General features: G+C 39.5%; 1 protein-coding gene across 5 annotated transcripts in view; it reads right to left on the reverse strand.

The window, feature by feature from the left end:
• The window catches only part of ppp1r12a (protein phosphatase 1, regulatory subunit 12A), an 87,038-nt gene that overhangs the window by 30,972 nt on the left and 42,469 nt on the right, over positions 1-13,597 (reverse strand). For all 5 annotated transcript variants that reach the window (XM_056247455.1, XM_056247452.1, XM_056247454.1 and 2 more), the window contains exons 2-7: positions 12,008-12,138; positions 7,231-7,349; positions 2,525-2,684; positions 1,713-1,857; positions 1,515-1,589; positions 1,333-1,424 (exon numbers count right to left, since the gene is read on the reverse strand). In XM_056247455.1, the coding sequence (XP_056103430.1) occupies positions 1,333-1,424; positions 1,515-1,589; positions 1,713-1,857; positions 2,525-2,684; positions 7,231-7,349; positions 12,008-12,138 (722 nt within the window). The remainder of the gene's footprint in view (positions 1-1,332; positions 1,425-1,514; positions 1,590-1,712; positions 1,858-2,524; positions 2,685-7,230; positions 7,350-12,007; positions 12,139-13,597) is intronic.

The following is a 13,597-nucleotide window of genomic DNA, read 5'->3' on the forward strand; positions in this document are numbered from 1 at the left end:
TCTGTTAACAAACAGAGCACTTCTGTGAGGTAGCTTGAACAATCAAGTAATAAATAACATAAAATCTTCACTTTTGGACTTTAGTGCAACAGTAAATATAGAAAAAGTCTAATATAAAAACAAATAGCACCTCAACTTAAAATACCCGGCAAGCATGTAAACAAAAATAAAAAGGTTTTAAAAGTGTATAAAAAAATAATGAGAATGTATATATACTCATTAGGGGTGTAACAGTTCACAAAATTTGCGGTTCGGTTCGATACGATACAGCAAAAAGAAAGAAATGCCAGAGAAATTTCCTATTTATTAAAAGAAAAACTATTTTTAAATAAGTTTGAGTTTTCCTACATCTTGAAACTTTCAGGTTTATAAATGGGGGTAATCTATGAAGGATGAACAAATAATGTTTTGGTAATCACATTAAAAATAACATTTAAATATATATTTATATAATATTTGAGTTTTGAAGTGCAACATTAAATCCATGTTCATTCACGGCACAATGTTTCTCCTGGTTCCCACGTCAGCGCTGTTTGATCTAATAGAGATCTACGGTTAATAACGGAGAAATGTGAATGCTTCTCACTAGATCTCGCAGCAATGTTATTACTTCAGTGGCAAATTCAAATGTTTTCTTCACTGGATCTCTTAGCACAGTGTTGCTTGATCTCGCGCTGCACAGATGTTGCTGGTCCGAACTGATAAATGGTCCGTTAAGCACAATATAATGAGTAGCGCAGTTTCGTTCCGCTTTCATTACGTTTGCCATTTGATGTTGCGCAACGTTGTGGCCAGCGCGGATTTTGTCTGCAGGAAAAATGGTCCAAGGAATCGTTCGGTTTGTGTGCGTACCGAACCGGAAGCCTCGTACCGAAACGGTTCAATAATTACGAATACATGTACCGTTACACCCCTAATTTACATCCGAGTCCTGATCGGGAGGTAACGTCCGATTACGATCGAGTCTGAAACCACGTGATCGGGCCCGATTTCCGATCGCGTGATTGGATCGGGACATCCCTACAAATTATATGTCCTCAATAGCAGTTCAGTTTTGCCATTTAAAACTGATTGAGTTTATACTACCAGACCTGAACCCCAGACCACTTTTTCAAGCAGATGCATCCAAGTTTGGGAAAACAGCTAACACATTATCACCCAAACAATGATGAAAAAAAGATTTGTGTCCACACCAAAAGCTCCAGTGTGCAAGCGCCCAAGTGGATTCAGGTGCGTGTGTCCTTGACATTTATGGTAGGGTCAAGACAGTGGGCAAACAGTATTATCAATCACATAATGGTGTTTTTTCTCTAGTGAGCAGGACCCATTTACCTCTTCAGTTGTTTCACAGATTGATTATTGTCCCCAGTAGTCGTAGTTTCTATTAAAGGAGACTTCTTAACATCCTTCTTTTCACTCAGAAGCTAAAGCAAACAGAACATGTCAGCTTAAGGCTACAGAACAAAGCAGAATTGTTTATGATTGAAGGACCGATGCCAAAAGTGTGAAATTACCAGATTCTGTTTCTTTTGCAGCTCTTCTAAATATCCCAAGACATCTTCATCAGCTACGTCAAACGCCGTCTGACCCTGAAAACCAAAATGCAACATTGTTAGGGTTCAATTAGAATCAGAGACATTTTAATTGTAGTTCAGACTCTGTCTGTTCTACTAGCTTCAGTGTAGTCTTCCTCGGAGCCATAAAACCCATACCACTTTATTGATGACGTCCATATCACACAAATGTTCTACAAGTATCCGGCATGCCTCTTCTTTGCCCCAGTGTGCAGCAGCGTGGAGCGGAGTCCAGCCATCGTAGTCTTTAATATTTACATCATACCCTGCTTGGATTAAAAGCCTGCAAACAGTTAAAGCGACAGAAATAGCATGATGAGATTAGACAAATCTGGGTTTCTTGGATTTTGGTGCCGCAATCTAAGCTTGGCCTCATTTGCCAAAGGCCTGGGATATTGTGTAGACCAATGGGCTCATTTTTCCATTGCCTAGAAGGCATGTTACGCATGCCAACATTTAGTTGTCACACATAGAAATACACATTAGATGTGAAGTTTTCAGAGATTCCACACACCAAAAAAAAAAAAAGTATATCCGGTTACAGCCCTGTTGTTTTGGTGCAGCAGCAGATGGAGCAGTTGTCACAGTCATTCAACTCTGACATCCAAAGGCCGAAAGCACCGTAAACAGAGACACTGCCTAACTCCTGCCACACATCTTGAGCAGTGTTTGTTCAACAGCTCATGATAATCTACTGTAATGGGAGGCAGATAAACAGGTGACATACTGTCTCGTCCTGTGTACAAGAACCAAAAAGAGTTGAAAGGTGAAGAATGGGATGGACCAAGTAAAGCCTCAACACCTGCTGTACCAAAGTTTCATTTGTTTCTACCATCACTAGCTGCTAAATCTCACTTATTGGCAAAAGAATAAAGACAAATATTATCACAGGTGTCCTCTGAATCCTTTGAGGATGGCTAAATCTTTCTAATGAAGGCAAGCAAACTTACTTTAAAACCTCAGCGTATCCCTTGGCTGCAGCGACATGCAGTGCGGTCCCCCCAGACTTGGCGTGCCGGACGTCGTTGATCAGGCCGCTGTTAAGCCACTGTCGCGCATCCCTTAGCATGATCCGCTCCTCCTCTTTCCTGGCCGCCTCGATATCCACGCCTGGAGCAAGATGGAGGGAGGGGCAGATACTTAGGATTAGTACATATACTTGACCTGGCCAAACTGCAGGATGTCCATGAGGCCAACCATTCGAAAAGCAAAATATAGAATACTTCGACATGGTAAGTTATTTTATGATGTGTTAAGCATGCTGAATGGCTCATGTGAATGGCGCATGTTTAACTGCAGTTAAGAACAACAGGGGTCACTATGTTGACTACAGTGCAGCCAGGTTAACAGTTTTAGGAATGACTGGTGTGTCTATAATAGAGACAAAGGTTTGTTTGTGAGGAAAAAAATGTGCCTATTACAAATTTTTCATGAATTAAGTCAATTAAATTCAATGAAATTGTTCAAGTACATAAAGCTTTTATTGACTACTATCTGATTGATAGTACAAAATAACATTATAATCAAAGTAAATTAACTTTCTGCTGTGCCAGAACATATCACTTATTATTCAAGTGTGGAGAAAAATATTCGATGCATACTTAAATGATTTTAATTGTATCTAAAACACAACATGAAAAATACTTCATATTGGAGGACTGCCAAATAGGTCCTCTAGTCTATATACCCTGACCTTTACACAGGCATGTAGAGACCTGGGGCCAGTTGCGTAAACTTAGCCACTTGTTCAGACGGTGTCTTAAGAACTAGTTTGAACGTCTAACAGTAAGACAAGAGGTGATCAGTCTTACATTTCGATTTAAATTAGACTGTATTCTGACGAATTCTAAATTATATTCTGCCTTTTGATGTAACTGATTTTAAAATGTTAGAACCAGTCTTGAAGAAAGAAAAAAATTAGATGGCTAACTTTTAAGACTAGTCTAAGAAGTTTATGCAACTGGCCACTGAACAGCATTAAGCTAAAACCAGAAACAACAATAGAAACTTCAGAGTATATAACTTTGAAGTAAGCGACCATTAATCAAAACGCTTAGCAACATCTCCACTGCACTGAGTACCAAAACAAGGTCAAACCTTTATATATAGAAAGATAACTGACTGCTACTTGACCTTCCATTTTTGTCAGAATAATGAACGCAAAAGGAGGCATCTCAGATTACAAATGAGGAGCATGCCACAACCCTTATTAGGCTACAGGACCAACTGAATGTCCGGCAGGTGCGACTGCTGGGGGAAGTGAACTATGATGTGATTAAAGTGACAGATTTTGATCAGTTTAGCTGAAGAGTTTGACAAGAGAGCTGGAAGTAACCCAGCAGCATGAAAAAGAAAGGTCCACAGGACAGAAATCTGTAGGAATACCTGTGCAAATTCCATGACAGAGCAGTGCAGTTTAGAGGGAAATTTCCGATTGTGGGAAGTAATTACGAGAATTAAGAACATGCCTTCATCCAGTGGAGACTGAATATCATAGGCTTTTCTGGAGTTAATAGGTGATGTCTAAACAGTAAGTTTAAGTAATGTCTAACAGTAACAGTAAAAAGCCATTCACTTTCAACAAGAGTTGTTGATTTCTGAGAACATGCCAGATGTCATTGTGAACACAACATTAGAGTCTCAGTGGACATTCGTTCAGAACTATATGTGTGCTGCCATTCGTGTGACTTATCTCTGCTTACGGGTATCAATTAGTTCTTTATTTGCCTGTGCAAACCGGAGCACCACCACTCCTCAGCAACCCAGGACAAAAGGCTGAAGATATAGCCTACTTTCGACAGGCCATCGAGATGAAGATTTCTCAAAATGGTGAACAAGTAGCGATGTCACCAGTGGCTCTGCTGATTCAACAAGGTCAAAAGATGGGGGAAAACAGCTTTGCTTTGTTTTTCCTTCTTAATAGTTTTGAATGCATTGTGTAACAGACAGCTGATGAGTATAATGGCTCTTTTTTCTCATCTGAAAGACCAAGGCAGCATGTAAAAACAGGTAGAACAAAAGTGCTCGGAGTGCCAGGAGAATATACAGCCTTTACAAAAACCAAGAGACAAACTGACCTCCACAAGAGCGCTAAACAACAGCCAAGCATATTGCCAGACAGCTAAAACAACCCTAATAGTTCAAGCAAAATCAGAAGAGGAACTGGTGGCATCATTTCAAACAAAATCAAGCCAAAACCAAGTTTGTTTCAGGTGTTGAAAACAGCTTGCCAAAGTGAACTACTATTGGCCTGTGGCATTTACATAATAGGTGGACGTGCTCTGCAGCTTCACCTTCTTCAGTCCAATTTTTCTGTTCAGTCCTTCAAGGTCAGACGTACATGAGTTAAACATGAACACAAATTGAAGTTGTAATTGTAAATGAAAGTGACAGTTACTGAGAGGAAAGCGCATAGAACATATTTAAATATTTATCTAAACTCGGCTCCCAGCAGTGTGGGCTACATCGGGATGTTCGCTAACAGTATACCAACCACTGCTTAAGTATTTCATACTTCTTTTTACCCTTAAGCAAAGCACGAAAAAATAACTTTGCTGTGAGTTTACCAGACTTCAAGGCTATTTTATATAAGGTACATTAATCCTCTTCATACCAAAAGTCAGTTATCATCAGACAGATTATGTCACCATCTATGATGGACTTAGCGCCTCCGACATCTGATTTTCCAAGCAACAGGAGCTGGAAATGTCTCTTGCTTTGGCTGGAAGAGGCACCTCGGTCACCTGATTCCCGTGGAAATGAGCAACGGCTAATAAGTCTAAGGGATGACCCTACTGAGGGGGGTGGTGGTGGCCTCTGCTTAAGTTTAACCTCATGACTAGGGTTTCGTTCAAAAGGAGACAGGGAGTGGGAAAAAAAAGATAATCACATTAGAAGAGGTTGAAGGTATTATACAACACTCATCGTTACATAATGCCATCTCTGAGCTGAGAATAGAGCTGTGTCTTATATTACAATGCATGGAGTAAAGCGTGGGCTCTCGTTCCAGTCTGACCACCGAAAGACAAGCATCCTCCTTGATCAGGAGGAGAAGGATGATCCATTTCAGCTGTTCAAACATTAGGGTTTACCAGTTATGATATCTGAAGTCCTAAGTCTGCGCATGCAGAACTGTACGCTGTAGGTGTGCATAGGTCTATCATACATGCTGACGCCTCTTCTCCAAAGCTGAAGTGTCCAACCCTCAAATGAAAGCTGACAGCTCCCATTGGCAGGGCCTCACTGAATGCCCATGAGTGTGGGCTGAAATGCGAATGTTATATAACATGCTCTTAAAGAGTGTGACATGCTAACAAATAGCAGGGCCGATCAATTATCAACAAATTCACGCTGAATGTTGAGCTGTTAGGAGAGATAAAGGACAAGCTCGATTTTTGCAGTCTGAGAATTGTCTTCTTGCCGCATACCAAGATGGGGCTCATGTTTCAGCAGCTACTGTGGGCTTACTGCTGGCCAAAGCCACAAAAGCTAAACCTGAGGAAGGCACACCTTTCTTCACAAAACATTTTTATGCCTTGGTCAGCCAATATGAATTTTTCAATGGTGAATGTCAATATCTAGTGAAAACTAACTAAGGCTATTGTTAGGTTCTGAAATAGATTAAAGTGAGAAAAATCAGTTCTGTTAATTGATGTGATAGTCCCAAAATGGTCAAATATCAACTGACTAATCAGACTTTCCCAATTTATGAGTGACAGTCAAGTGGGTCAAAGGCAAATTTCTCCAACATTAAGAAAAACAGAAATATAGGCAAAACACCACAAATCATTCTTAAAATAAAAATAAATACATTTTATCTTTTTATTGAGGCTTTTTCCTTCATTATGCTATCAGGACAGTTGCACCACCCTGACACTGCTTATCAACCAGCAAGAACCTTGGTCTTGGAGCTTGTTCAAATGTATGGCTAAATCCTATTTACAGATTTTCATAGAAGAGAGTGGAAATGCTACAGCTCCATCACCAGCCGCTCTTGCCTCCTCTCCTGTGCCAGAGCAGCCTTTATTATCTCCCGCTGATACATCCTGGTGAGCAAGGAGCCAAACACCACCTCAGGCTGGTAACGCATGTCTGAACAGTGCCTCTCAGTAGCAGTGGGGCTCTGTTTCATCATCAAGACTGGTAAAGGCCAAAAATAGAAAAACCATTCCATCTAGTTTGGGATAATTACAATGGGCAGCAGGTTAAATGGATCATGTTTCTCCATTATGTAAGAGACATCACTACAGCAGGCCGCACCGACTTCCCTAAATCCTTTATGACTTTGTACACGCATGACATACATTGGGCATCAAGTACCCAGGCAAGTCCACAGGTAGGTTAAGAGTGGCCACAGGAGAAAGGGCGTTGTGTGTTGCGTTACTGTCTGAGCACTGCTCTAATATTAATTCTGAGTCAATGCACCCCGCTGGAGTCCTGCCAAGACTTGCAGCCTCAACTTAAGTGCACGGCAGCTGGGAAAGTTTATCATGATGCACATATCACCCCTGGCCATTTGTACGAGGCAATTAATTTGAAGAACTGACTCAAAATCGTCAGAAAGAAATGATCTCAACCACAGCATGACGCGGACATGACACTAAGCCTTGTACACCCATGCCAAATCATTGTCAGTAAAGATGAAGGGTAGCAGTACCTTGCCGGTTGATCTCATTTTGCAAAAGCTCCTCCATGGCCTCCTCCTCTGCGATATCCAATGGTGTTTCTCCCTCGCTGTTTACTACACCGACATTTGCACCTTGACTGATAAGATACCTGCGAAGACATGACATAACGTTTAAAAAGGCAACAGGTGCGATTAGTACAATCATTTAGAGATCCAAATTGAACTGACAACTGCTCATTTGGAATTAAAATTAAAAATTACTACCTTCATAGACACCTCAAGACTTTAAGTGGTGATTAGCATCTTGATCAAAATTCAGTTTAGTGGTCCTTCACTTCTGTTACTGGTTAACAGCGTGGATTCATGTCACAGAGTACATAGGCTTTTAGAGTTATAAAGGAGTGGCAGTCTCTTGCCTGAAAGACCGTTTCAGCATTGACCTTGGTGATCAACACATCGCCCTCACTAACCTCACTGCTCATATGTCAGATTCAAAAACCACAGCACTAGGGAACAAGACCACACAGACCTGCCATTACTACAGTCTGGATCTTCTTACATATTCAAAGCAGCTCAACTAGCAGTTTCTTAATATGAATCAAACACACTTGCAAAACTTGTTGCAAGTACAGAATACGAAGCCCTCGACTTATGAATTGTTCTTTGCAACTTGTTTGAAACTGGTCATTCAACAACAATGTGATGCGCCTTCATTGTTCTTGCTTTGCTGAGATTAATTTGCTGGCAACGTCAAACCAGACATCCGAATCAAATATCTTGCAGGGTGGTCAGAATTATAGAGAAAAAAAACATCCTTATTTATTCAAGGCATGTGCGGAACTCCACATTTTTTAACTAGGCCTAGCTAGTCGGTTATTGGACGACTAAACTAATCAACCACCCTGGCTCATTCGTATACATATTAAGGTTGACACATTTGCCAGTGTTCAGTGAATTTTTGCAGGCAAAATCCATGGTAATCCACGTGATAGGGAAATTACCAACACAGAATTTGCAACTGGTTCAAGTTGGTCATGCAGATTCGTCATGTTGGCCAACAAAAGCTGCTTGGTTTTAAAGTGACTTGTCTAAGGTGTGCTGCATGCATTGCTACAGTAATGATAATAGACAATGGACCTTTTGACCACGCCTTGAGCCCTGTCCCCATTATGGGTAAAAATAAGCTTTTTTCAGAATTTAGGATGGTTTTCGAGAAGAAACTTTGGGAAATGTCCAATTGCATGTAGAAAATGTGCATATTAGTATATAAATTGTATTTCTGAATCATAAGGCTTTTCATAGGCGTTTGAAATATTGTGTACATAGGTGTTTCATAGTGTATCGTTTTGCATAGGCGTCGATTTCGGTGGGGACGGTGGGTACGCGTCCCCACCAGATTTCGTCATGAGTCATTTTGTACCCACCACTCTTGGAAACATTGAGGTACGGATGTACCTAATACAAATAAAACATCTCCAGTTAACTAGCAGAGCATTCATTTAGTTCGCTCTTAAATAAGAGATCTAGCGCTAAAATGTTTTGTTTTTTAACTCAAGCTGAGCGCTCGTGTCCGCTGCTATCAGTGTCGTGGATACAGTGTTCTCTGTGGCTCGCGCACAGTCTTCACTCGGACGCGCACTTCAATCTATCGCCGTTGCGGAGAGACTCTCTATATATTCATTCCGGTGAAATTACAAAATAAAATGCACACAAACGTGTCCCTGGCTGCTTGATATAGACTGTAACCACTGATGAACATATTCAGTTTTGAGAGAAAAAAAAACTATACCGAGGGCGGATTAGAACCCGTAACCTCTGACACGCTTGGCAAAAGATCTACCACTAGACCAGAGTTTCCGCTAGAAAAAAATGGTGCCGGTCAAAGTGACCGACAGAGGTTTCGTTTAACGGACATTTTGATGAAATGCCGGTCAAATATCGCCTCTTAATTAGTCAAGTTGAGGAAAACTCGAGGCAGGCTATGTTACTTAAAAAAATGACATAATCAGGCCGTATAGAATGCAACATGTTATTATTAGCCTAACTTTCAAATAGACGGAAAAAACCATGAACGTCCGATTGGCGTCAATTAACACCAATTGTTTTTTACTATGGTTTCACACACATTCACTTTTTAAAACATTGAGGCACGGATGTACCTAATACAAATAAATAAAACATATCCAGTTAACTAGCAGATCATTCATTTAGTTCGCTATTAAATAAGAGATCTAGCGCTAAAATCAGTTGTTTTTTAAATCAAGCTTCTTGCGCAATCTTCACTCGGACGCGCGTTTCAATCTATCGCTGTTGCGGAGACTCTGCACAGGCGAAGCACTGTTATTGGGCGCAGAGATATCACGCAACACCTGAAATAAAGCTTGCCACAAATAACCGGCGAAAGTAATGATTATGCATGAAACATTTAAATTGTTGATAAATTGATAAAGTTGACGATGCAGACTCGCCATCTTCGCAGTAGTGAACGCGCCTAGAGAGAGAAATGCTCACTTCATATGAATAAATTCTTATTTATTAATCCAGGCAAATTTGTTGATGAAACATTCATTAAAATGAAGATAAAATTTATACAAAACGAAATAAACTTTAAAAGAAAGGCTTTCTACAAAACAAAACTAAATAAGTGGTCAAAATCATGTCTGACCAATTCCAAATGTTTTCCGATATATAGGCCTGTTGGTCATCTTATGATCCTATCTTACTCATCTCATGCGGTTCCCTTTTCATATAGCCTAATCAACATAGATGAAAAAAAAAATAATAACATTATATTATTTATAAATATGAAACGTATATTTAAGTTTTTTAACTTATAATAAGCGTCACACCGCTCCGCTTTGCTCATGCTCTGGTGTGTAGTCTAATGCATGTGTGCGTGCATGTGGTGGAGGGCTGCGATTTTCGAATAATAATCAACCCAGTGATCTTCGAATATTATTTTTGCTTGAAATTTCGTTTTGTATAAATTGTATATTAATTTTAATCAATGTTTCATCAACAAATTTGCCTGGATTAATAAATAAGAAGCAATAGTGGACAATATAGGCTAATCAGGACCCGGAGGCGCCGGCGCGTGCACACTTCTCTCTATAGGCGCGTTCACTACTGCGAAGATGGCGAGTCTGCATCGTCAACTTTATCAAATTATCAACTTTATCAATAATATCAATGGGCCTGGCCATATCTGAAACGTCTCACGCAATCATTCGTTGTTTAGGTCTATATTACAGCCGTTCTAGGCGTGCGCTTTATTTGAAATGCAGCATGCGATGTTGTTTTATAACTTTCAAACCCTAGAGCCTGTTCCTTTATAACATAGCCAAAGGTCGGTGTATTTTTGCTTTATACATTTTAGAATTATTCTCAAATTCATATTGTGTTAGGGGGGCGGGATTATTACGCAATTTTAATCGGACAATTTGACCGGAGAGATTTAATTTTGTCGGACATTTCATTTTTTTCCCGGCCAATGACCGGTAATTACCGGACAACGGAAACCCTGCACTAGACCATTTCAGAACTCAAACAAAACTTTGCGGATTGATGCATTTATTTACGGGTTAAACAGGCTGCAGAGTTTGTACCCAGCACTTTTGAAAATGCACTTCTGAATGAGTCTCTGTCCCCACCACATTTCAAACCAAACTGACGCCCGTGTCGTTTTGTACAGCAACCACTGGCAACTGCTGTTTCGGGTTCTAGAAATATTAGTCCTATCAACATACAAAACAGGTCAGAGTACTCCCAATATTCAGGACAAAAGCAAGCTTGTTCCGTTTTACTGTTTGCCCCATTTAAAAGTCAGCTGATATTTTCTCTAGAGTGCCGTGTTCCCTATACAGATCTCAAGCTTCCAATATAGCTCAAGCATGAAATTAAAAAATTAAAAATGCCATGTCTTAGCAACATCAATTCAGCGTCAATTTGTCTCATTTGCAGCATTATTTGTGCAGCCTACAGAGGTGCTGCCTAAGTACAGTGTTTCCAATCTGTCACCTCTAAGATTCCATGACGGTCAGGACACTGCCTTAGAAGGCTGCTGCGTATGTAGGTAGTGGGCAGCAATACAGATCACTAGGTTATGAAACAATCATTTCATAGAAGAGAATGTGTTTATCAATTCTTAGTACAGGAAGAATGACTCAATGAATGGAACTGGATTCCCTGTTGTAAGAGTGTAAGTGTCAAATCATATGCACCACAGCTATGATTTCAGCACAGGCTAGGTGCTAATCCATCCCTATGGTGTAGCATGAGAACAGTGTTCACTGTGGGCTTCAAACCTGGGCTGACCTCTTAACCAGGTTACACATCGCTGGCAAAAAAACCCTATCAACATATGATCTGTGAGGGAAAAAATAAACTAGATGTACAACTAAGCATTTAAATATTTCATCACATGCTTCGGCTGAACACCTCGCAACTACAAGCGACTCTTAAAATGCACTTAACTTCCTAAAATTCTGCACTTAACTTCCTAAAATTGTTGCGTTGTGTATCATAATAGATCAAATTTGATAATTTCACACTTTGTTTATTTTGACAATTACAGCTATAATTTGTATTTTATACTTTTTTTATTTTTTATTTAAAGTATGGGACAAAGGTAAAACAAAAACTTTACATCAAGGGCATTGGAAAAGTAGCAAAAAATAAATTAAGGTTTAAAAAAAAAAGAAGATGATGAAATCAGTTCATTTTAATAAGAATCAACACCTGGGACAAAAAACTGCCTGAAGATGAAGAAACAACTTCATATTTTCTGTGGAGGGGAAGTGGTACTTACTCAGCGATGTCGAGGTATCCGCAGGAGGCAGCGGCGTGAAGGGGGATCCAGCCCTCGTTGTCGGGCTGGTTGATACAGGCCCCATGCTCCACAAGGAAGGTCACCATGTCTACATTATCATCTATGCAGGCCTGAAAAAAAGACGACAGGAGTAAACATCTAAGCAAGATTATCATCTAGCCGTTTAACAGAGTAAACCTATTCAAATCATTGACTTTTTCAAAACAGTATTCATGCAGCATTTAGCATTTTAGTTAGCCATGGTTCAGATTAAGAGCCTTAGCAAAGCAGTTTCATAAACCCAAAAGTGAGCTTCAGGCTCAAACATTAATCTTCAGTGGGAACCTATTCCTCCAAACAAAGACACATTATGTCATCAGGTAACCAAAATCCCTTGAGGGAAATATGGAGGTCTGTAATTAAAGCATGTCACCACTCGATGAGACAAAAGAGCTTGATAGAGACTAGCATTGTCACTGCCATGACAAATTGACAATACAGGCACTACTATTCAAAACCTTGAGGTCAGTAAGATTTTTACTTCGATTAAAGTTTTATTCAGCAAGGACGCATTAATCAAAAGTGACAGTAAAGACATGCATCGTGTTTGACAAATATTAAGTAGCACAACCACTGTCAACATGGATAAGAAAACCACCAAATCAGCATATTAGAATGATTTCGAACGATCATGTGACACTGAATAATTGAGTAATGGCTGCTGAAAATTCAGCTTTGAAAATGCAGAAATAATTAACATTCCTGTGATATTATATTAGATGTTTTACCAGTGCAACCATTTTGTTGTAAAGGGCTCATGAAAGCATGACTTGAACAGAGAGAAACATTTTTAAATAAACCATACAGAGAGAAAAATACTAACTTTACCCTCATTTTTTGATACACTCACTGGCTATGTTTCATTTACAAGGTACTTCTTGGACTAGCTCCTACCTATATGAGTGTCCTTTTAACAAGAAATCACGGCCATTATGGATTACGTTCAAATGATGTATTACACTTGTCGGTCCCCGGTGTAAAAACAGAATTAGGAAAAAAAGCATTTATGTTTGCTGCACCTTCTGCCTGGAACCTTCTTCGAAAATCGTTAAAAATGATTACTTTAATTTCTTATAGACAGTTTGTTTCCACTCTGAAAAGTATGGAGCAGGTGAACATTGGTCAGTGTAATTGTTCATAAGATTATTTTTTTCACCACAAGGTCTTTGTGATATATATGTATATGTATGTGTATTCTGATGTGTTTTTTTTTATTTTTATTTTTTATATGTTGAAATTTGTCCTTTATGTTTTTTGCTGCATCTTGGCCAGGTCTCTCTTGTAAAAGAGATTTTTAATCTCAATTAGTTTTTCACCTGGTTAAATAAAGGATAATAAATTCACCAATTCAATACATTACTTTCTTCATCTCTACAATCGGCAAACTCTTTTAGGTCACAGCGATCATGTTAACTACCAAATTTTTCATATATTTTAAGGGGGCCTTTCAGTGCCCATTTTCAGACTAAACTCAGTCACAACCTTGAGTAGCGTCCAACCTCGGTTCTCCACGTGCCCCCCTCTTGAACG

Source organism: Rhinichthys klamathensis, unplaced genomic scaffold (genome assembly GCF_029890125.1).
Source record: "Rhinichthys klamathensis goyatoka isolate OS25496 unplaced genomic scaffold, OSU_Roscu_1.1 h1tg000048l_1, whole genome shotgun sequence".
NCBI classification, from domain to species: domain Eukaryota; kingdom Metazoa; phylum Chordata; class Actinopteri; order Cypriniformes; family Leuciscidae; genus Rhinichthys; species Rhinichthys klamathensis.